General features: G+C 42.7%; 1 protein-coding gene across 1 annotated transcript in view; it reads right to left on the reverse strand.

Moving 5' to 3' along the window:
* HIVEP3 (HIVEP zinc finger 3) overlaps positions 1-24,111 on the reverse strand; it is a 110,660-nt gene that overhangs the window by 82,335 nt on the left and 4,214 nt on the right. Inside the window, exons 3-4 of the mRNA XM_044997831.1 lie at positions 13,787-19,434; positions 9,202-9,347 (exon numbers count right to left, since the gene is read on the reverse strand). Of these exons, the coding sequence (XP_044853766.1) occupies positions 9,202-9,347; positions 13,787-18,898 (5,258 nt within the window). The 5' untranslated portion in view covers positions 18,899-19,434. The remainder of the gene's footprint in view (positions 1-9,201; positions 9,348-13,786; positions 19,435-24,111) is intronic.

Genomic DNA, 24,111 nt, shown 5'->3' on the forward strand with positions numbered 1-24,111 from the left:
ATGGGGCAAGGACTGCTCCTTCTTATCCATGTGGACTGCACTAGTACATAGGGGGGTGTTACCATAAACGCACACTGAGTAACTGGAACGACACATGCACACATTTTATTTGGATTGTTTTAATTCATTCAATTAACTTAGCGCTGGAGACAGGTGACTGACAGCCCCAGAGCCCAAGCCCTCTATTTATCCCCTGATCGGGAACAGCAGAGCTGTTAGCAATGCAAGCTTACTGGCTCCATCCATCCATAGTGCCTGAACAATGACCTGGGGGCTCCCCCTGGCTCAATACTCATGGCCTGTTCAGTCTTTTATTTCCCCTCATTTTAACCCACAGCAAATACCCCAGCTCACTTTTATGGGGCTTCTAAAGGGCAAAATCTCATGAGGAGCTGAGTGTAACCCTTCATGGACTGCCCTTATTAGAGAGACTACTGCTTAGCCTCCTGTCCCACCACCAGTGGATCACCAGGAAACTCCCAGAAGCAGCCAGTATAGACTGCTGAAGTGTCTGTGTCAGAGCCACCGCTCAGGAGGAGAGAAATCACTGCAGAGAAGGTGAGCTTCTCTTGCCAGGTTGGGCAGGAAACAGTACATGTTATTTCTCAAGAGATGCTTGTGGAAAATTAACAGTGAGCTGCACTTTGAAGTTTTTGCCAGAGAGGATGTGGCAGTCAGGCATACTGGCCGTACAATGGAGACATTGTTACTGCATTAAAAAAAATAAAATCAGACAATAATCCAGTCTAAATTCTTCTGCATTTGTCTAATTTCCTGGGGAAACAGCAATAGACAGCAGAGTGAATCCAATTTGACAAGTTAAGCGAGTGGATATTCAGAACAGAAAAGAGGGAGAAAACAGTAACAGTCCTCATCAGAGAAGATTAAGCCCTTTTAAAGACGTTAAAGAATGAAGCCTCACAACCCTTGTCGGATGTAGGTAAGCATTATCACCCCCAGCTTACAGACAAGGAAATCAAAGTTCAGAGGGGAAAGTGACTTCCCAAGGTCACAGTATGTCTTGGGCACAATCCAAGATTCCCAATACTTAGTTATCTGTTCTAACCACTAGAGTGCACTCAGGGCCGACGAGAAGGGGGGAAGCCGGTACAAATTACCATGTCCGGCGATCCGGAAGGGGGCCCGAGGCCCGGCTTCCCTGGCCCCCGTCCGCCCTTGATGGGGGGCCCCAAAATTTTTTTTCACCAGGGCCCAAACCCGCTCTCGGCGGCCCTGAGTGCACTGTCTCTAGAATATGCTTGTGCAGGAACTGCTCAGTGAAAACACAGAGGGTACTGAAGGAAAGCCTGTCTTGGCACTGTCAGCCATCAGCACGAGGACATTATTCACTCTCATAGCCCGGAGGAGAAGATGGAGGAAGTGTCAGGCATCACAGCACTCAAGTCATGAATGACACTCCTGTGTATGTGTACGCAAGCACACCTGTACTTCGGCATCCACCTGCTTTGATGCTAAGAAGCCTACTGAAAACAGTGTAAATTCCCAGCTGTTTAATGGCATTCACTTACAGAATGACTGGGAATCTCACTAATGCAAGGAAAATGCAGACTTCATTCCACCCCCAAGCTCTAACGGAAAATTACGGCACTTGGAGTATGGAGACACTTATTTAATGAAGTTACTGCTATCAGATATTAATAATCTATTTTAAAAGCCAATAACCTTAGGTTACTTCTTACACAAGTGCTGGTGGCATGCAGACACCATCTGTTGAGTGGCAGGTTTGGTAAGCGGCACTGTGTTACAGCGAGAGCTATCCCACGCTCTTACTGGAAATGGGGAACCGTTAGCTCTCCAAGACCAAGTAATTCTCAGCTGACAAATCCAGCCAGCTATTTACAACACACACCGAGATGTGCAGAGCTGGTTTCCAAACAAGTCCCAGCTCTTCTCTTATTTCTCTGTACCCCTCCTCTCTTCCTCCTCTCTCCTCTTCCTTTTCCTCTCACGCTTTACTTCCTGCCACCTACCAGGCTGACTCCTATTCCTAGAAGAGCCTTCCTGAATTCATCCACCAAGCACCTTCTCTCCCCACCTGCAAATCTACCTCTTGAAACAATCCTGCCTCCATTCAGCATTAGTAACTCAGACTCTCCCCTCGCCAGAACCGTTGCCCTGTGTCTTGTCTGGACCGGAAGCTCTTTGAGCAGAGAACATGCCTTGCTTATATTCGGTAAAGCATAGTGTAAATTTTTGGTGCTCAGAAGAGGCCTTATCATTTCTGAATGAGTCTGAGCAATAATGTTTTGTCTCCTACCACCGAACGTAGCATACAGCTCTTCACCCTCCATCATTACTCATAGGGGAGGAGCTAGGCACCATGATTCTTGAGAATACATCCAAACTTCAGTTCATTTATTAAAAAGGTGGGCATGGGAGAATTCTTGCAACAGAGAAATGGAGGCTGTGCTAAGGTTGTTGCAGAGTTTCCAACATTTTGGACTGATATGATTTTTTGAAATTAGTAATAAAAACAACCCCCCCCACACACACAAAAAAGCACTTACACATAATGGCTGGGGTTTTCAAATCTGCCATGGGCATTTCGATGCACATCCCCTATGAATTCCAGTAGGGATTGTGCAACTATGTCCCCTGCATCCTTTTGAAAATCTCACCCCTTCTAGCTCCAAAGATCAAAACGCTCCCACTCCCCACATTTTAAAGTAAATGCTTAATAGACAGAAATGTCCAGATTTCAGAGACTTGCCTCAAGCCCTGCCCCACCATGTTTTTTCTTTTCTTTTCTCTTCTTAAGTGGCAAGCACAGTGCAAACTTCTTTTTTTTTTTTTAAACTGCCTTAAAAGCAGCAGCATTAATATCTGTGCACCAGCTATGTCTCAAGTGCCAACCTGAAACACTTAGGGCCTGATTTTCACAGGTGCTGTGTTTCCACAGTTTCAGAGCTGTGCAGCTCTGCACCTCTGAAAGTCAGGGGTGCAGCAACCAACAACTGGAGGCACCCCAAATTAATGACACTGATCATTTTGGCTGTACAACGGCTAATTGAAAAGCTAACGTGATGTTCTGTTGAGCTCTCTGATCACAGGAACTGCTCTCTTTCCTGGTGAAGTGCCCCACATTAAATGAAGTGGCTTCGCTAGCTTTCACCAATATTTGAAAAGCAAAATATTATAATAGGAATTCCTCCAGCTGTAATTGTAAAGAGTGTATGCACGACAAACAGCTGACACTTAACACTATAAGTGCTTCAGAGAGATACAGTACCTCACCACAAAACTGTGCTAAAAAGTGGTGCATATGAGAGACTGAGCAGGTTTGCAGAGGAAGGAATGAGAATTAGCAACATTCCCCCCGCCACAATAGCATTTCTGTGTGTTATGCTGACATCAGCCGTGTCAAAGTCCTCTTAGCTGATACATGGCTCATTATGTGCTCAAGCCAATGTCTCTGGGAAAAATTACTTTAAAAATAAAACTGGCGAATTCCTTGAGCTCACCTAAGTAGCAAAGGAAACCTAGTGAATTGGGTTCCATTTGGAGTTGCACGTTGCGAAACTTTGCTTGTTTAAAGAAGAGAGTTTCTCTGGGGGAGTGAAACATTTGCATTGTTGTGCCAGGGATTTTCCATGAGGAGTGTCAGCCAGCGTCTGGAACTGCAACTTCCGCAGCCTGTCATAGAAAGGGGATGAGATCATCAAGGAGAAGCCAACCACAGATTCTAGGTTGTCCACCAAGGCGAGAAATCACAGGGGAAAAAGCAGTTGGAGGCAGCTACTGTGATCCAAAAACGATTTTTAAAAAATGTATCCATTGATTAGTAGTGATATTGAAGAAACAGCTCCAAGGTTTCTACATTTCCCCTAGTCTGAAAGGAAACTTTCTCAGATCCAGCATGGGGTCTGGAAAACAGCACTACAAGGCAGAGTATCTTGCAGCTCAACCCTGGGACTTTCTGGGGAGCAACAAGTCTGAATCTCATCTAGTCCTCTGATTATTTGTATTGTACTAGAAAGACAAGGCAATGGGTTTTGAATTCTTTCAATTAGACATTTAGTCTGCCCAAGGCAGCACTGGGTGGGATGTTGATTTTACACTGAAATCATAACCTTGATTCAAAGGACTTTAGGGTTGATGACACTAGAGCCATCAGTGGTGAAGTTTTACTAAGGAGGCTGGATGAAGGAATTAGAACAAGACGAGTGATCCTAGTAAGGGCCTGAATGTTGCTCTGACTCCCTGCAAATCAACCTAAAGTCTCTAATGCAAAACGAAACCAGACAACATTGCCCTTACTACCAGAGATGTGCAAAAATGAAACGTGATTAGGGTGATTCTTCTTTCACTCACATGCAATTCAACTGAAGTCAATGAAATTGCACTGGTGTAAAACCAGAGTAAATGAGACTAGAAACTGGTCAAATTGGTGGAGTGACACACGTGCTGGTGTAAATCTGGAGTAACTACAGTGGAGTCAATGGAGTTTTACTGTTTTAAAAGAATGAGAGGAGAATTCAGCCCACAATCGTAACAAGCATCTCCTCCTACAAAGAAAAATGAAGTTTTACCATTAACAACAACAGACAAGCCAGGCCATTTGTGTCTGCTTTCTGGAGAATGCATCCCTCCCTTCCCCTTTTATGAAGTACCAATTGTACGTGATAGTCTTATAGAAGCATAAGTGAAACTATCAGTGACTAACCTGCTTAGATCTTAGCATTACCTTCCCCAGTGCAATGACCAAAAATGATGCAGTATTGTGAAAGCGCAGAGGGGTTGGCCATGAAACAGTAGAAAATATATTGACTGTAACCACTCCCCAGAATATTAGATTTCATCTTGGCTACACTAATGCATAGTAAGCAGGCTACCATGACAGACTCCCCTCTTTCACACCTAGTCAATATTGATCTACAATTTCATGATGTAAGATTTCAAAATGGGGATGACACCCCTGAAACACTGAAGTATACTGATGAAGATGATACAGAGGCACTGAGGAATCATGACACTGCTCCCAAACTAGCATTGGTCCACTTGACCTTTAAAGATAATTTTCATTGTTCAAAATCACTTCAATGTCCTTCAGTCAAACACCATGTGGGTGTTTTTATTATCTCTGCAAGAAGTATCAGCTGTGGCATGTTTTTTTATGCAATGACCACTTGAGAGACCCTGAATTAAGAGATCTAAATACACACATTGGCAGTCTCTGAGCTCAGAAAAACGAATGACACCAGTTGTTTTACAGTAAGGCCCTTCACAGGATAGGTTTGTTTGTATTGGGTGAAAGTTTGGTGCAATTGCAGATTCCTGGCTATATATAAATTCTTAAGAATTTTCAGCATTAAGAGTGAAATCCAGCTGCTGAAACTACTGGCCAAATGGGTTTCAGTTTTGGGGTTTGTTCTCCAAAGTGGAATTAGTTCTGGTTTGAAAGTTTTGATTGACAGCTCTGGGGACAAGTCCTTTGTTCAACTCCAGGTAAAGTACAGGCAGAACCAGACAAGTTTCGCTCAGACTCCCAAATAGAGCTGAACCCTGACATGGTGAAAAGCCTAGACTGGGATTTCAAAGGAGCCTAAGGGAGTTAGATGCCTAAATCCCAGTAAAATTCAATGGTAGTTGGGCGCTTTGCTCCCTTAGGTTCATTTAAAAATCACTGCCATGGCCCAGACTCTGTGGCTCACTTAGTTGTTAGCTTGTCTGCTGAGACAGGCAACAGGGGCCCAATTAATGGTCTTGTGGTGACATGAAGAGGGGATGGGGATGGCATGGGCCTGAGACCCAAAACATTTCACACAGGCACCTTTTGGTCACCACCATGCTGCTGCGCTCCAGATGGGAACATTTCTGTCTCTTAACTCTGGATTTTGAATACAGTCATGAATGAAACCTTCAGGGCAATGTTCAGCATCAACAAAAATTGGATTCTGAACCAGAACTTCTCGGTAGCTCAAGAGCATTCGGATCTGGAGCTCCAGTTCGGGACCATCTCTGTTTAAAAAGTCCTCTGAGGGTAAAACGCAACAAAACCAGGTATCAGCCTCTCAGAACTGCCAGAGAGACATTTTAAAATATGGCGACAACAGTACATGTTTTAAAATGAGTGACACTGGGGCAGGTCTGACGGTCAAACATGGGGTCTGGAGACTCTCACAGATTCACTGTAAGGGTCATCACTCTTCTCCTTTAAGATTGGCTAATGGGTGGAATGGGAATCTTGAGGTATAGCTCTTATTCCCCTGTTAGCAGGCTGGACAGCAGCTGGTATCAGCAGCATTGTAAATGAGGTACTCGTGGGAGAAGTTGAATGGTGAAGCCAAAGAGTAATAGCAATACGGAGGGAGGTGAGTGCTGATAGCAGCAGTGGGAATGAAAGAGGAGTCTGAAGAAAGAGCCGGAGAGAGAGAAAGAAGGAGCTGGAGTGAGAGAGATGCAGCAAGCTCAACTTTTGCAGGAGTAGCATCTTGAATTGTTTTGCAGTGATTCTCTCTGGCTGACCCACAAGAAGCATTAAAAGGCTCCCAAAAGATCTGCGACCAACCATAGCTGGTTGGTTGGATGGGTCTGGCCAATACTACCGGACCAGGGTGAGGCAAAGAGACAAAGGGGAAAATAAGGGAAAGAGGGTATTGTCCCTACGAATAAAACCACAATTCGATAACTTCTTTGGGGGAGTGGGTAACCAAATTCTGAAAAATATTCCCAGCAGGCTGAGTGTGAAACCACTCACAAAGTACTGCAGTCCCCGTGTAACCCTCTGAAGGCTGGTCACTTCACTGGTAGAAAGTGTCCCGAGAAGAGTCACTTTGCCAAGCAAAGAATGTAAAGTGTGTTAGGGGCTAAATCGTTCCATATCGATAGCTGCACTGATATGATAAAACATTGACCACTGAGTGTTCCCATAGTATCTCTGGTGAACCACCTTCCCTGTGCTGACAATCAGAGCTCTGAGTGGAGCCTGTACTCTGTAATTTGGAGGTAATATTTTAGCACCCATTTCTGATGTGCTGCATCAGTGATTATGCGTGGCAGTAAGCAGCTGTCATCTTCTCTTCTATATACAGAAGTATGGCTTTTTTTGGTCAATTCTACTAGTGTTTTGAAATAAAATGTAAGGTTATTTCAGGATGAGTAATACATTCATTGATGTTATGTTACACAGAGCATGTTAAAAAGAGTTACTTTGTTTTGTTTTTTAAAAGGTGTAAAGTTTAATAAAATGTAGTTAAGAGACTGGATTTCGCTCAGTATTGGGGAACATGGGTTTTTCAGTTAAGCCCTGAGTGGGACACCTACAATTCATTTCCCTACTGTTTAGAGCAGAATTCTCTTAAAATGGGCCACTCTGGGAGAGAGACTCCTATGCTGATTTGTGTCAAGTAAGGTGAATTTCAGCCGCATCAGATTGTCCTCCTACTTGATCACAGATGACAGGTATCTAACTCCCAGAATATGAGTTTCCCTCTGAGATTCCTAGTTCCAAGAAAAACCAATATGAGGGCAGTGACGGTGCTTCATGTGTTTAAAGACAATAACATGCAAGGATCATTTGTCCATGGGAAATTCATTCACTACACAGAAGTAACACCAACCTGCCTAAACAAGAGTATTTGCACAGTGTCTTCCAAGCGTGGCTTTGCTCCCATTCCCAAGCCTGCCTCCTAAATCCTGGGAACTCACTTATTCTGAAGGGTGTTAGCTAATAAATACTGACTTGCTAGCCACAGAGTTCAAGATGAGATATTATTTGTTTGCTCTTCTATACTTCTCTGCATAGATCTACCTCTCAATGCCATTGCCTACATCTATGCAAGCTGAGTTGACTTGTAAATTTGAGGCCATACATGTAAGCAAGAGATGGACTGCTTGGACTGAACCTAATGGCAGACTTTCATTAAGCTCTCTTTTGGTTTACATACTTTGATTGTATGCTAATTCAACATTTGAAAAGAAAAGCAAATGTACACAGGTAATAGAAAAGAGAAAACCACACCCCTGCCACAACAAAGTCTTTTCCAACCAGACAAAACCAAGAGGACTCACCATCTCCCAGCAGGACCGACCTATCCTGCTACAAGCTTCTGACGTTTTTTTTCTGCCCCTTTTGAAATATATAGGATGTAGGATTCTTAATTGTATCCCACTGATATACTACTTGTTAACTGATTTTTATTTTTCAAAAGATAATCAGAAATATTAAGGGAGTGCAAGGGAGTGTGATGAATTACCATGAAGTAAGAACAGATGATTGAGCAAATTTAAAGCTTTTGGTTGGAACTACTTTGGTAGCTAAATCAGAGAATTGGGAGGGAGCCCAAACAAGTATATATAAAGCAATCCCACTGGTGGGCATTTGACCTGTGTAAAAACAATTGGTCAATTGGCCAGTCAAATACTGTGAAATAATGTGAAAAATGGTCAAATACTTTAAAGCAGAAATGTATCAGTACAGTAACAAAAGTAACAAAAAAGAGCAGACATTATGGCCGCCAGTAGGCTTAGCGTTAGAGACTTATGCCTAATTACAAAAAATAAGTTACTTAACCAAGGGACTTTAACTCAGAAAAATGCAAAACAATGAAGTTCTAAAAGAATTAAAGACTGACACCATCCTGCTGCTGCCTATAGCAGGGCATTCTTGGAATATCTGACAATATTTCATGATGGCCAAATAATAAATAAGTGGTCAACTGACATTATTTGACAGGTCAATTGACCAGTTTGCTAAGCCTATGCAATCTATCCTTTCAACTCCCCAGCAAAAAACCCCCATCTTCAGAAAAGATCATTCCAATTCCTTCATCATACAGGCAAAACAACTAATGAGAACTTTATTTTGAGTGGAAGACTCTGAAAAGAACTAGGAAATATGGTGTCATCCCCACTGCAGTCCACAGTCCAGCTGCAGGAAAAATCGGCACTCTTCAGCTGTCTCAACTGAACCACCTGCAGAGCGGTGCTAATGATGTGCTTGCTAACTTGAAGACCAACTCAGGAAAGAAACTGAATCCAGCCTGAATTATATAGAAATCTCAAGGGTGTTTAGTTTAAGGTGGCTGTAGAAAAGTAAAAGGGAACTGCTCATGTCGATCTATACCCGGCCATCCCCTGCTGATATCCACCAGACACCTTTACTGACTTGACTTTGTTTTTACTGATCGCTCTTATGCAACAGGCTGTAATAAAAGTCTGAAAACAAAACGTGATACTTACCCTCCTTCAAAGATCTTGATCCTGGCTGGCTCCCCTCTTTTGGATACGGGAGCCTCTTCTTCTGATTTGCCTCTTTTATCCTCTTCCTTCTCAGCTCTAGTTAAATCTTTTCGACCTTCATTGGAAAGGAGTGAAGGCAAATGAACCTACCTCCCCAAAAGAGCAAAACAATCATTTATTACATTTCAAATGGCTCTAACAAACACACAGACCATATACACTGGGTCCCCTCAGATAGGGAAGGCACCCTACCACATGTGGCGCTGACTATGACGACTGTACCCTAGTAACTAGGACTTACATTTTCAAACATGATCTCTAATTCTGGATCTTGTCCTCTGTTTGATATGTCTTATTTAGACTGAAATTTTAAGGGTTGGGAATGTGTTAAAGCACCATGTAAATTAACAACTATTTACATATTTTATTATAAAAACAATAATCATTAACAAATATTTAAGAATTACATCCCTCTTGCAAGGTGGGTCTATACAGTTATCTTCATTTTACAAATCTGAAAACTGAGGCATAGACAGGTGAAATGTCTTGCCCAGGGTCACTGAGTGAGTCAGTGGCAGTCGGGAATAGAAACCAGGAGACCAGGTTCCCAGTGCATTGCTCCAGCTGTTAGATATTATCTCCTATATATCCATACACTCTCTCTGATAGATTCAGACAGTGTATGAATTACTAGAAAGGAAATAGTTTTAAAATGTAGGAGTTTGGCCTCAGCTGTGGTATCTTTCTTCAGAAATCTAGATTTTCGCCCTCTAAACTTTGTATGAGCCGATGGTTACCGAAAGCTCTTGGGTGACTTCCTTTCAAGAAGCGCAAAGCTAGCCCGGGGTTTAGCACCCCCACCGCCACAATATAATGCCAACAAAAACTGTTTCTCCCTCTCCCCCAAGAGGTTCTAAACGTGAAGTTTTCTCTTCTTCCCACTGCTAAGCAGGAGGCTCTTTGCTTTGTCATAGACCCAATCACACAGTGACTGTAGATCATTATGTTCTGTGCTATGTGACTCAATCTGTTCTGAGAAGAGCAAGACTCTGCATCTGGACCTCGTTATGCTACTTCAAGGAGCTCTGCATGACATTACATTTGGTGACATTACAAAGTTATGAGTTAACAAAACATTTTCTTTCACATCATCCACAAAGGTTTGAAAGTGCAAGGCAAGTTAGCTTTCACCTGAATTATATTTGCTCTGTGTACACAGCAGTACAGAGTGATTTCATTTTGTGGATATTGCCATTAGATGCTCAATGTATCATCCATAGCATTAAACTGTGTCCCAGATGATCAACAGTTTACTGCTTGGAGGAAGGTTGGGAGTGGCTTGTGAGAAGTGTCACTACTGTGTGTTAGTGCAAACTACAATCAGAATACTAGCCAGAGGAAGGAAGATCTACCACAGAGTAGTGATATGACACTTGGCAAATCACTTAGGGCAAAGTTTTCAAAATTGTCCACTAATTTTGGGAATCTGGCTTGAGACACTCAGCGTACGTCTACACAGCAAAAAAATCCCCACAGCAGTGAGTATCAGAGCCTGTGTCAACAAACTTAGGCTCATAGGGTCTGTGCTGTGGGGCTAAAAATAGCAATGTCGATTACTATTTTTAGACCCGCAGCACAAGCCCAAGTCAGTTAACCCAGGTCCTGAGACACCCAGCTGCAGGGATTTTTTTGTGGGGACTGCAGGGTGCTGAGAACCTACAACTCCAAATGAAGTCAGTGGGAGTACAGATGATCGGCACCTTTGAAAACCAAACCTTAGATGTCATGATTTGACCAGCCAAAGTTAATGAAACTTTTCTGCAAGTTTTCACCTTAACTTTTTCTATGCCCCCGTTTCACCGTTTGTAAAAGAACAGTAATGATATATGCCATCACAGATGTAGCGTTAGGCTTAATATATTAATGTTTTTGAAAGGGTCAGATATACATGGACAGATGGAAGGCCCTAGACAGATGTAAAATAAATTATAAAGTTGCTATTTTACTATTATACAATTGCATCATTTACCAAGTGTGCATGCTCACTAAGCAGTTTAGTTAGTCATGCAGCTGTTTGCAGAGCAGTCTACTCTTGCTTCAAACTTCACCTGCTTGGTAAATCTCCCTGAGATTGAAAAATCAAGCCAAGTCTGAAGACTGTATGCAAGGTACTACAGTTTACTGGTAACTGACGGTATGTCCTCTTGTATTAAAGATTATGGTTTATATTCACATTTCTACTGTATTAACTGACAATGTATAGTTATAGAAAGACGATTTTTAAGGAAAATAATTACAAAGGTTTGGACTGAAACCTGAACTTTCAGCCCCTTGACTGAGGCCATTAGAACCCAGCTATTGTTGACCACAGCTTCCTGGGTAGCCAGGAAACTGTCCCTGGGAATCTCTCTCAATAGCATGTACATGAGCAGGCTTTAGAATTTCACTCCTACTGAACATTTGATTAAAAATCATTTTTTTTCCTCCATTGAATGAAACATGATTTGTACTAATACTATCCCACTGAAGCAGCAGTTACTAATATAAACTAAGGAAAAGCATTTTCTTAGAAGACACATCAATAAAGCAGCCATCCCAATTTAGTGTGTCCCAGCTGGATACAGTAAACTTAAAAATATATTTTACACATACACAGAACCTTTCATCATGAAACATTTTACACATATATACACATACCGCCAGTAAATGGCAGTGGCTTTGGAGTGGGAGACAGATATATAAGAGAGAGCACAACAGTGTGGGGAGGTACATTTTGTAGATACACCAGGACAAATCCCCTACTCTTGCTAAATGCATCATGACCACTTTAATATCCACTGGGTCTTTCTTTTTAAGGTTTTGGAAAAAGATCTTTAATCCATTGGGGGAAACTGCATGTAATGAAATATCTCTGTCTTGAGGATTGAGAGTTGTGTCATCCCTGTCTAGATTTTAACCTACGATTACAGGGAAACCAGATATTTTAAACCTGATGTTTACGTCATCTTACCCAGCACAGCCTAAAAGCACTACTCTGTGTATGTGTGAGCACCCACAGCCCATGACAAAGTCAAATGGCAGGTGGGTGGCTCAGCATTTCTCAGAATGAGGCTCATAGTTGGTAATTCACTTTGAGACTCTTTAGGATGAAGGATGCAGCATAAGGGTAAAGTATTTGTTATTGTTATTATAACACACATAGTATGTGTCTCCTAGCTCCTTGAAATCATGTCTTGGGGGTTTCTGCAGGAGATTGATGGAACTTCTGAAGAGAAATATGGTAACTCTGGTGCGTATTTTAAGACATATTTATAAGCAGCAATTGCAGCTGACATTACAATAAATTCAATCTTCAGGGTTCATTTTGCGATTCAGAAATAAAATGAACAATCGGGCAGTACAAACTGGGTTGAAATGAGTATCAAATTGCAAAAACTTCAGTGCAATTCTGTTTGCTAATCTGCATAATCATGACCCGGATTAGGGATTTCTATAGTTCCATATTAACTGAAAACAGTATGTGCTATGCTCTGGAATCCTCCCTCCCCTCCCCACCACCAAAATGAAGGGGAAAGCACCGTGTGGTACCCAATGGCTTCTCCCTGACCCATAGGCCCACATGGCACCCCAGTGACTTTAGTGGAGCTCTGCAGTCGCCGGGCTCTGCCTGGGTGAAGCAGCTTGCATGACTGTGGCATGGTTGGTTAAGAATATAAAACAGGTTTGTCTTACTTCTTTTAACCCTTTTTGGGGTTTAGGGTCAATTTTACAAAAGTATTTAGGCCCTTAAAGATGCAGTTAGGCACCTAGTGGCATATAAGCACCAAAGTGAGTTAAGTGCCTAACTCCCATTGATTTTTCAATGGGAGTTAAGTGCCCAAGCTGTTTAGGTGCTTTAGTAAATCCCACGACGTGCCAATCTGCATCTTTAGGTTCCTAAATATCTTTGTAAATCTGGCCCCGAGTACTTTTGCCTGTTCAGATACCATGATGCTGACTGTGGGATAGGTAGATAGACTCACAGATAGAACCCCAGGACAGTTCAGTGGTTTGAGCATTGGCCTGATGAACCCAGGGTTGTGAGTTCAATCCCTGAGGGGGCCATTTGGGGACTGGTCCTGCTTTGAGCAGGGGGTTGAACTAGATGAGCTCCTGAGGTCCCTTCCAACCCTATGAAAACATCCCTCCCTACATACTAGTTTATTTTTTTATTAACATTGCACAAAACAAAATGAGAATTAAAAAAAAAAACCCTGAAATATCAAGGCAAATGTAAGTGTCATCTTTTGTGCTCAGTACTGGTAATTCAAAGTAAGGAGGCGATCACGTACTGCTCTGCTGATTACCAGACAACTAGACACTGAACTATATAATGTCCTGCCATAAAGCAGATTTGCCAATGTCTTTTGGCCAATAGTGTCTTTTGTGTTCTTATGCACTCCCGCTGTCCCACTGAGGGTAAGCGCTCACCAGTGTGAGAAAGGGATGCACAAAGAGACCCTACTAAATTAACACCTCCCCACCCTGCATTTCTGTCCCCTCCCCCATCCCCACACAGGTAGGAGAAAAGCAACAATTTTCTTACCTCAGTCATTTTTGGCTTCCTGGAGCTGGACGGCACAAGCCTGCCTGTCTCTGGACGTGGAGCTGTAGCCATGGTATAGATTTCTTTGCACACCTTCTGCTTGGATCTCAGGAGCGAGAGGGCTGCTTTAGTGGATATACCTGGGAGGTTGGGATTATACAAGCTAATGCACCAGCTGGCATACACTGAGGACCTTCGGTCGACTTGCTGGATGTGATTTGGCTTTATGTAGTTTAAATAGCACCAACTGACATTAGTAGTTGTGTGGAGACTGGGGAACTGAAGTACCTTCTTCAGATCTGTACCTTCTCGAGACTTCATTGCACTTTGTGTGACATCGGAATGAGGTGCTGGGCTCGGAGGATTTGGTAGGGGGTGTTCCGCCAGCTCTTTGGAGTCTTCCTTCTTTACTGTCTGCAAAGGTGTCTTGCTTCGGAACTGCTTGCCAGCTTGTGGTGGGTATTCTTCCAGTGCCTCAAAGCTCAAAGCACCTGAATGTGGCAAGGCTGGTGGCATCGTACTTGGGATTTCCTTTGGCTCGGATTGCTCAGAGGACAAACTAGGTGGAGTTTCAACCTCAAGCCGGCCTTGGCTCTCTGCCAGAAAGTGAGATCTATCCTGCTTTTTCCCCTCCTCTATTGCACTGGGTGGCTTCACCACTTCCAACTTTTCTTCCACTTCAGAGACTTCCTCCTCTTTCACTCTTTTCTGCTGCTGTGTTTCCATTGTCAGCTCCAAGCTACCAGCTGGAGAGAGCATCCGCTTGCTTCCACCAACTGTTGATGAGCCCCCTTCCAATCCCAGGACACTTTCTGATGGGGAGGTGAGTGGCATATAGCCTTTCCTTTCTGGTAATGGCAATGGCACTCTCAGATACGGAGTCTGGAAGATGCTTCTTTGATCCTCGGTGATCATCTGTGCCAAATCGAAGCCTATTCCATGAACATCAGAGCTGCACACCAGGGCACCCTTGGGTTGGCGATCATCAAACTTTGGAAGGACAATAGAAGATGGACTACACTGGGACTGAGTGACTAGGATTTGAGAAAGAGTAGTATACATTGCACTCCCATAGGTTGGCATGTTAGTCTGAATGCGAACGGGGACTACAAGTGACACCATAGGATCTGGACACGTAGGAACCATCAGTTGAGATGTGGAGACTGGGGCTGAAGGGCTGGTTGTGCGGGTCAAAGGATGTAACCTGCTGTCGGAGCTGTATTCTGTGCATGGAGAAAGGCTGGAGGCCCCTGCTGGTGGAGAGACACTGGATTTGATCTGCGGTAAATGGCCACCAACCTCACCCGGCAACTGGAGAGCAAACGGAGACTGTAGAGGTAGAAAAAATGCAGAAAGGGGTGGTGAGGATCCTGGGTAATGGACAGGTAAGAATGAAGAGTGCTGCCTGAATGGTACTTCTGCTGGATGCGACATTAACGGAGGGACAACGTGAAGCTGGCCTGGGTGGAGAAGAGCCTGCTGGAGAGGAAGTGGTGGTGTCTGAAATATAGAGGGAGGAATCTGTGGCATAGGAAATTGAGCAGAGAGGATGTCGGACATAGTATGAGTGGAGAAGAGCTCTGCAGACTGTCCCGGCTGCGGCAGAAGATGCTGGAAAGGGAAGAGAGATACTTGGGGGGACAGACGCTGTTTTTCATGCAGCGCTAGTTGTGGCATCGGATGATGAAACACCTGCAGAGCCTCAGAGTATGGCTGGCTGTACACAGGCTGAGGGCTATCTTTTGGCTGACTCTTATCTCTATATGAGGATGAGGACGATGAAGATGTAGGCTGATGGGGCAAGCTGGTGACAGGAGATTTACTGGAAGAAGGCAATGGTTCTTCTGTCTCTTGCCTTCCTTTTGGGCCTGAGTCTGCCTCATGCTCTGGATGCCTGGTGAGAGATGCTTGCCTAACCAGAAAGCACTTCCTCCTCTCCTGTGGAGCCGAGGAAACTGAAGGGCCAGGTGTTGAAGCAGAAGAGGACGATAAGCTCCCATAGTCAAATGATTTACTACGGGGCTCCGACATCTGAGAAGGATGAGACACATTAGGGGTCTGCTCAGAAGCAGATCTTCGCATTTCCCTGGAATGATGATGGTGGCTTGGTACCATTAACATATGTGAGCCAATGCCAAGGGGTTTAGTATGGGATTCGGAGGGCTGGCTGACAGCCTCGGATTTACTGTATTCTTCACGATCAAATGAAATGGAATGGCTGGAGCCATGGGATATACTACTTTCCTGACTTGGACTTCTCGTCAGGGAGACAGACTCAAAACTGGACTCTCCAGAAGACTGAGCCATTTCTGCCAGCCGCAGCCTTTTCTTTTTTGGTGGGAGTTTCTCAGCAGGAAGCTGGGAAAGAGTTTGGCTTCTCTGAGGCCACTGAAATTCCTCAGTTTTTTCTGGCTCTTTAGGAGGCGGCTCAGGCTCGGTTTCAGGTCTATCAGGCTCTTCAGTGACAAGAATCTCAGGGACCTGGATGTTGGGTTGGCGTACCAGCTTTGGCTGCAGGGAATGAGATGGCCTACTGTGCTGCACTGCTGGCTGAGATGAATACTGTGATATAGGTTTTTCTTCTGCTTCCAAGCTGCTCAGCTGTTCTATAGAGTCAGACTTCTCGAAGGAACTTGTATGCTGGATGACAGAGATCTCTTTTGAAGTTTTTCTTCTCTCTTTGCTTTCTGTACTAGAAGCTGGCTTTGTAGTTCTGGAGTGAAAGCCAGCACTGACTTCGGTGAGCGGCATGGCTTTACTTGTATCAGCTGGTGACTTAATGGACTCACGGGGTAAGTTCAAAGCAACATCCGATGATGCTGGGTTAGCAAACTGACTTACTGGCCTCATGCTGGATGAGGGAGTTTCAGGCAACTCAAAAGCTGGAGGGTCCTCATCATCACCAAGGCTCTTCTCTTTTCGTCTTTTTCTGAGTGGAGTAAGCTCTAAACTGGTCCCCAGCTTGTAATGCATCATCTGCGGCCATGTATCAGGATCCACAAGACTTTTCTCAGCTTCTGCAGAAGTATGGGAACTGGAAGAACGAGGCTTCGAGATCTGAAGTTCTGAACAGTAATATTTCTTATGCGCTTCATAATTATCCCTTTTCTTGTATCGAGCACCACAGATATTACACTCATAAATGAACCCTTTAACTTTTGGACCCTTCCTTGACTTTCTGGTCAGATCACTTTCCTTGATTTCTTGTTCTTCGGCAGGTTTGGAAATGGTTTCTTTGCTTACTGAGCTAACCTCCTCTGAACCATATTCCATTCCCAAAGGTAGCTCAATAGCTGGTTGTCGTTTTAGCATTCGAGGATGTGAAGAAAACACTTGACTGCGGCTTACGACATCAGATTCCATGATGTGGTCATCAAATGAATAACTACCTCTAAAGGTCTGAGGGGAGCTTATACTGCAGGCAGCAGAAGGCATTGAGTGGCTTCTTAGGAGAGGCACTGTCTCTGTGGCACTGTGGGATTGCTGAAGTGATAACAATGATTGTTCAGGTTTAATTTTTTCACCATGGGATGTCAATGATTTTGATGCATTCAACTGGCTACTGGAACCAGACTTGCTGTCAAACTGAAATGGTTCTCTATATACACCAGACTTTGGAGATTCAATGCTGCTACGTCTAGATAACGAACTTCTTCTAGGCTTCACACTATCTATTTCACTGGTATCTACAACAGCTTCATTAATTGTAATTAGCTTAGTGATGTGTTCAATAACCTGTGTTCTAGGCACAGATAATGGTACCATGCTAGGTTTATCTTCAGTGGACACGTGCGGAAACCCCTGGGTTGTGGTTACAGCTAACATTGGTGTCCTTTGCCCAATTCTCCCACATTTCCCAAAAATAATTTCTGCATAAGATTTTGCATTTGTATTTGGTGGGCTGATTTGTTGTTCTGCACTTTCTGATCGCGAGAAGTAGCCTGACTCTGTACTTCCTTTACTGCCAGGGCTGAGGAATGCCTGCTCATCTATCACTTTCTTCCTTTCACTTAATCGGAGTGCAAGCTTCTGTTTTATAGTATGTGTATCTTCTGATTTGTGGCTCAAAGCAGGATCAGATGAAGGCTCCACAAACTGCGTGTTGTCCTCAAGAGACTGAGACATACTGGAATGGGATAATGAACACCGGTCGTGGCTGGAACCTTGGCTTCCCAGACTATGATGAGTGCTAGATAACAGGGTGTGCTTTCGCCTGGGTGATAGTTCTACTGAATGACCTGACATTGCACTTGTCTCCTCTTCTGAATCTGTGCTTTCTCCTTCAGTAGGTTCTTCAAATTCCTCCCCACCGATCCTTTCCATTTCCAAACTGGAAGGATACATGTCTGCTCCAATTCCTGAGGCCAGCCCCGCTTTTATTCTATGAGCATGAGACTTCCTATGTTTATACAAATTGCTTTTAGTCTTAAAAGAAAAGCCACATGGAATGCAAGGGTATGGCCGCTCACCTGTGTGTGATCGGATATGTTTCTGGAGTACACTCGGCTTTGCACAAGGCCTACTGCAGTACTGACAAATGTATTTGCCTGGCTTCTGAGGTTTCTTCTCCTTCTTGTGCACTTCCTCAGTTTGTTTTAAGGAAACTTGGGAAGGTCGAGGGATATAGACTTTTTGAACGGATGGCATGTCCTCTCCAGGAAGGATTGGGGAATGGGAAGGGATGAGCTGGCTGTGATGAGAATGAAGCCCAGGTGATGAAAAAGAGCCAGAAGGACCCGGTCTTACTGGATCAACTAGCTGCCATGTGGGCCCTTCAAGGATCTGCTCTGGTTTTCCAGGAGACATAAATGCTGGTGATAGTGGATGCTGCTGAAGCTGTGAAACGTGGGGCGAGTGCTCAAAAGAGGAATGCTTGGGTTGCTTCTGATGTCCAGTTTTCTCCTGAGAGTCCTCTCTTGGAATTGGCAAGGAGCCAGAAAAGTGCTGCTGCGATATGATATCACGAAGAGGGGTTGCTTGTGAAGAAGCAGAGCTGCCCTGATACGCAGAGGCAGATGAAATACTGGATTGGAAAGCCTCTCCTTTGGTAAGCCTCTTTCTGGGACTTTCCTCGGCCTTTTTTGTGCTTTTCTGGCTTTGTTCAGGATCCATGACCTTAAAAGGGTCTTTGAATGCTATTTTGGGCAGGTTTTGGCAGGCTTCATTTATGAATAATAAAGGTCTCCTCTGTAGATTCCCTGCTTTGCCTGCATTTGCTATGAAGCTGGAGCTACCAAGAGATGGTTGTTGATATAAGATTTTACTAAAGTATCACTAGTTGCTATTTGATTCAAAAAAATGTTTCAGGGTCAATAAAGTTCACATTGGTAACGCATGACAAACTACTTCAAAGAGAGAAAACTTTCCAAAACTTTTAGTCCAAATGTTTTCCTTGTGAACTTGGTTAAGGCTTTAAATCTTGCCATTTTATTTCAGTTGACAGTGGCAAGCCTTCAAAGTCAAGAAGCAACCCAAAATGTGTCTCTTGTTTGTTATGCAAACCTTTGAAAACTTGAGACTTTAGTGCTCATCTCATAATCATGGTTTTCCTTTGCAAGGAAAATAACACTGAATGGTGTGTGTTCCCCGTGTCTTCCTGCTCTTCCACTTTTGAGTTCAAAGGCCTCGAAAAAGTATTCTCCACATTTCTGTAATTACAACAACCAAGACACAAAAACAAACGCACAAATTACTGCAGCATTCATATTTCATCAATTAAATACTCTTATATTTTTATAGAGGATAACAACATTCTATACAAAAGAAAATTCATAATAGTTCAACTAATTCCTACCATTTTTAGTGACAATGCAAACCTAAATATTACTGCTGTGAAAACTCAGGAATCTACTCTCTCTTCAATACATGCATACCCAGGCACTGTAACAGTAACTGAAGCTAGAGGGATACAAACAACTTGAAATCTAGTCACAGTATTTAAAAAAAATGAGTTAAAAGTAATTTCAGATCTTATACCTGCTTGACTTCTCCTTCACCCCCTGCCAATATTTATAGTTTTACAGTCACATTTTCCTACCTAATTTAATGGACTATACAAAGAAAACCATGGAACTAATTACATACAAAGTGTTACCAAATGCACCAAGAAAATACACAGAAAAACAGAGCACAATCTCTCTCCTTCTAAGTCTCTTAATGTTGCAATAATCTTAGGTGTCACTAGTTATAACAGTATGTAAAAAAAAATCATACAGAATATGGTTTTCTTAAATTGCCTGTGTCCCTTTAAGTAAACTTCCTGAGTTTATCGTTTTCTTCCCTAATAGATAATGACGGGGAGTCTTATTTTAGTGCTGCTCCTGTTGGATGCCCATATCTCAAATATGGAGTTGCTCATGTTGGCACTGTTTATGCTAGATTTATGGGCCTACCATTTTAACAACCCAGTGTGGGCTTGGGATGTCCTGTTTACATGACCACATTTGAAAACTGAACCCTTGACTGGTATACCACATTCTCAGATCAGTATATATTATCATAACTGTCATTCACACTTCATCTTTGAGAACTACAGTGAGATTAAAATTCAGACTAGTGGGGACACCTCACTTGTTTATTTGTCATAACTCTAGGCACCTAAACAATATAATTGCAATGCTTTTCATATTCCTAGACATCTCGCATATTAATCATACTCCAATATTTAGCTTGTTCTGTTGCTGAAGGGCCATTGCCACTGCTCTCAGCCTCTCCATTCCTCTTACAACCGGGCTGTAATTCACAATTTTTTTATTTCTAAGTGCATGGACAGGTCTGCCAGGTGTGGGGGCATGCGACAACAGTGAACTCCCAGGAAGAATTTTTGGAATTCCACCACCCTGCAATGGATACCTGTACATGTCAGTATGAGAGAGGAACTTAGCTCCGTGAACTTTCAGCATGTTAAAGGACTTTAAGGAACAATACAGCTGTTTTGGAGCATGTCTCTGAGACTCTCTCCAGTCACTGGAGTTAATTGCACTAACAGTATTATATCACATTTTTTAAAATCATATGCATAGAGGTTACAGTTCTCTCCCATCTGCAATATCCTTATCTAGAACATATTCTGAATATGTAGGTTGCAATTTTCAAACCTGAGTGCCTAAATTTAATCACCTAAATAAAAAGTCTGATTTTCAGAGGTGCTGAGCACCCATAACTTCAACTGAAGTAAATCAGGTGAATTGGGTATACAGGGCAATCCACTTACAGTGAACCTGGATATGAGACGCTGTTAACCTACTGTCAGTCAACAACCAAAAGCTTTTAAGGCGAATGTTTGGGAAGACATATTCAGCCTTTTCTGAAATAGGAGAGCTTCTCAGAGAGATGGAATGGAAGATGGCCAGTGTCTTGTGAGAAACAGGGATTGTGTCTCTTAAGTAGGAACAATTGGCAAGTACCATGTTGTGACACACTGTATCACAAAATAATACCCTGTAACCCCCATATTCACCACTTTTATATGGTGTTATGATATATTTTCTACAAAGTATGCCTTGTGAGGTATCATTTGAAAAGTCATAATTTGCTGAACATCGTTGTCCTGCTAAAATCTGTGCATCAACATTGTATATGGAAATATGAGATTTTGCTATAGGTTTGTTACTGAAACATATTATGAGTCTGGGAAACACCCACAGACTAGCCCCTCAGAGGTAACAAAGGACAGTAAACAAAGGCCTTGAATGTCAAGCTGCACATACATACAAGGTGCAAGCAAGAATTTGCAATTCATATGAAGGACTGATTGTCAGGCACGTAGGCAATAGGACTGCCTAAGCCCATGACACAGCAAGGATTTTTCCAGTACGAGGAGTTGGGGTATAAAAAGGGAGAATATACTACACACAAATTACCTCTCCTCCTCTCACATCTACTCACAGAGCAAGATCGTTTGAAAGACGAAGAAGCATCATTGAACTAGAGGAATGGTCCCAGGCTGTAAGGGGATCCAGCCTGCAAACTAAGAACTATGAACTGTAAACTGCCTGCAGAATCTGGTGCGGTGAGAAAGTCGCTTGCTTCAATTTTTACTTATCATGGTAAAGTTTAGGAATTAGATTGTGATTCTATCATTTTATTTCCTTTTGTAACCACTTCTGACTTTTTATGCCTGTATCACTTATAATCACTTAAAATCTATCTTTCCCTATGTGACATTATCTGATTGGAATATGATCATGCAAATCATTGTTGCTACCACTGTTCTAAAATTGCAACGAATCTTATACGAACTGTGACGCATGGCTGGAAAGGGTTAAGCATTCTGCAGGATAAAGGATCCAGAGCCAACCTTTAGAGACACTTAGAAAAGTATGCAAATTGTAATTAGGGCCATTCCATGGCAGATAGGCTAGAACTTTGAAATGCAAACCTATATTGTTAGAAGTTAGAGGTGATGATAATTGTATGTGGGTACTCATATCTTAGAGGTTAACAATGTAGTCAAACAGTCCCTGTCTATCCTGTATTCTGTTAATTCAGAGATCAAAAGGAAATATTAACATTTAAATGAACTGTAGATAGAGTGATATCAATGTATTCATCTCTCTTTGAAATGTATAGCAAATCACCTGTGAATGGTGGGAAACAGGCAATTGCCTTATGTTAATGCCTATAGCTAATTACTGGTGATGCTTAGGAAATAGGTCTACTTCAGAGTTTCCATGATTGCCTATTGTTCGTCTAAGGACTTCAAGCTGTCCAAAGAAGGCTTGAAACTCTATAAAAACCTTTGGGTCCTGATCCTTTTTAGCTCAGATCTGCTTGATGCTTCATGTAGTGAAGCTTAAGTCATAAGACTGAGATCTCCATTCCTATCTGCATCATCGTGAATATGAACATTGGACTATAACCTATGGACTAATCCTGAAAGAACTCTTTGCAACTACAAAGCTCATCATCTCTACTATAAAAAGCAACAGAGAGTCCTGTGGCACTTTTAAGACTAACAGATGTATTGGAGCATAAGCTTTCGTGGGTGAATACGCATGCGTCTGACAAAGTGGGTATTCGCCCACGAAAGCTTATGCTCCAATACTTCTGTTAGTCTTAAAAGTGCCACAGGACTCTCTGTTGCTTTTTACATATCCAGACTAACATGGGTACCCCTCTGATACATCTCTTCTATGAATCTGATATCAGAACTGTACTCATGTCTACATGTATATTGATCTTTTAACCAATACTCTCTCTCCTTTCTTTTTTAATATTTTTTAGTTTAGTTAATAAGAATTGTCTGTAAGCATGTATTTGGGTAAAAACTGGAATATTAATTAACTTGGGAGGTAATGTGTCCAATACTTTGGGATTGGTAGAACTTTCCTATATGATGAATAAGATTTTCAGTAATCCTCATCATATTTGACTTGGGGGTCTGGGTGGAGGCCTAAGGCTGGGTTGCTTTAAAGGGACTGTGTTGTTGGCTTCTGGGTAACCAGCAAGCTGTTTTGTGCTGGTTTGGTAAATCTAAGTATTGGAATATCCACCAGTTTTGGGGATTGTCTGCCCCATTCTTTGCAGTTCACCTTAATTGAGAAACCTCGGTGCAGTTCCCCTGGGATCCCAGTCACACCATAGTTAATAAACTGGTTTTAATATTTTATCTCAATCAGTGTGTTTTTGGTTGAAGTGTCTGGGGGAATCTCTACTCAGATTAACAAAGGTTGTGGCATAATAATTTCCTTTGATGAAATTACAAACAAATTAATGACCTTACACTGATCAAGACAGTCTTGAATAGCGTAATATACATATTTCTGGGGTTTAAGGCTGGGATTGGGGGATTTGCGAGTGTCGCCCTGTAAACAGTTCCTGAGTGGCTGGGAGAGCATTCATGTAACCTTGCTGGGTGTGCCTCTGCATGCTGATGGCTGTGTGTGAGCCTCAAGGTTCAGCACTGGAGTAAATTGCCTAGGAAGGTTGTGGAATCTCCATCACTGGAGATTTTTAAGAGCAGGTTAGACAAACACCTGTCAGGGATGGTCTAGATCAGGGGTCGGCAACCTTTCAGAAGTGCTGTGCCGAGTCTTCATTTATTCACTCTAATTTAAGGTTTCGCATGCCAGTCATACATTTTAACATTTTTAGAAGGTCTCTTTCTATAAGTTTATAATATATAACTAAATGATTGTTGTATGTAAAGTAAATAAGGTTTTTAAAATGTTTAAGAAGCTTCACTTAAAACTAAATTAAAATGCAGAGCCCCCCGGACCGGTGGCCAGGACCTGGGCAGTGTGAGTTCCACTGAAAATCAGCTCACGTGCCACCTTCGGCACCCGTGCCATAGGTTGCCTACCCCTGCTCTAGATAATACTTCG

Source organism: Mauremys mutica, chromosome 23 (assembly GCF_020497125.1).
Source record: "Mauremys mutica isolate MM-2020 ecotype Southern chromosome 23, ASM2049712v1, whole genome shotgun sequence".
In the NCBI taxonomy this organism is placed as follows: domain Eukaryota; kingdom Metazoa; phylum Chordata; order Testudines; family Geoemydidae; genus Mauremys; species Mauremys mutica.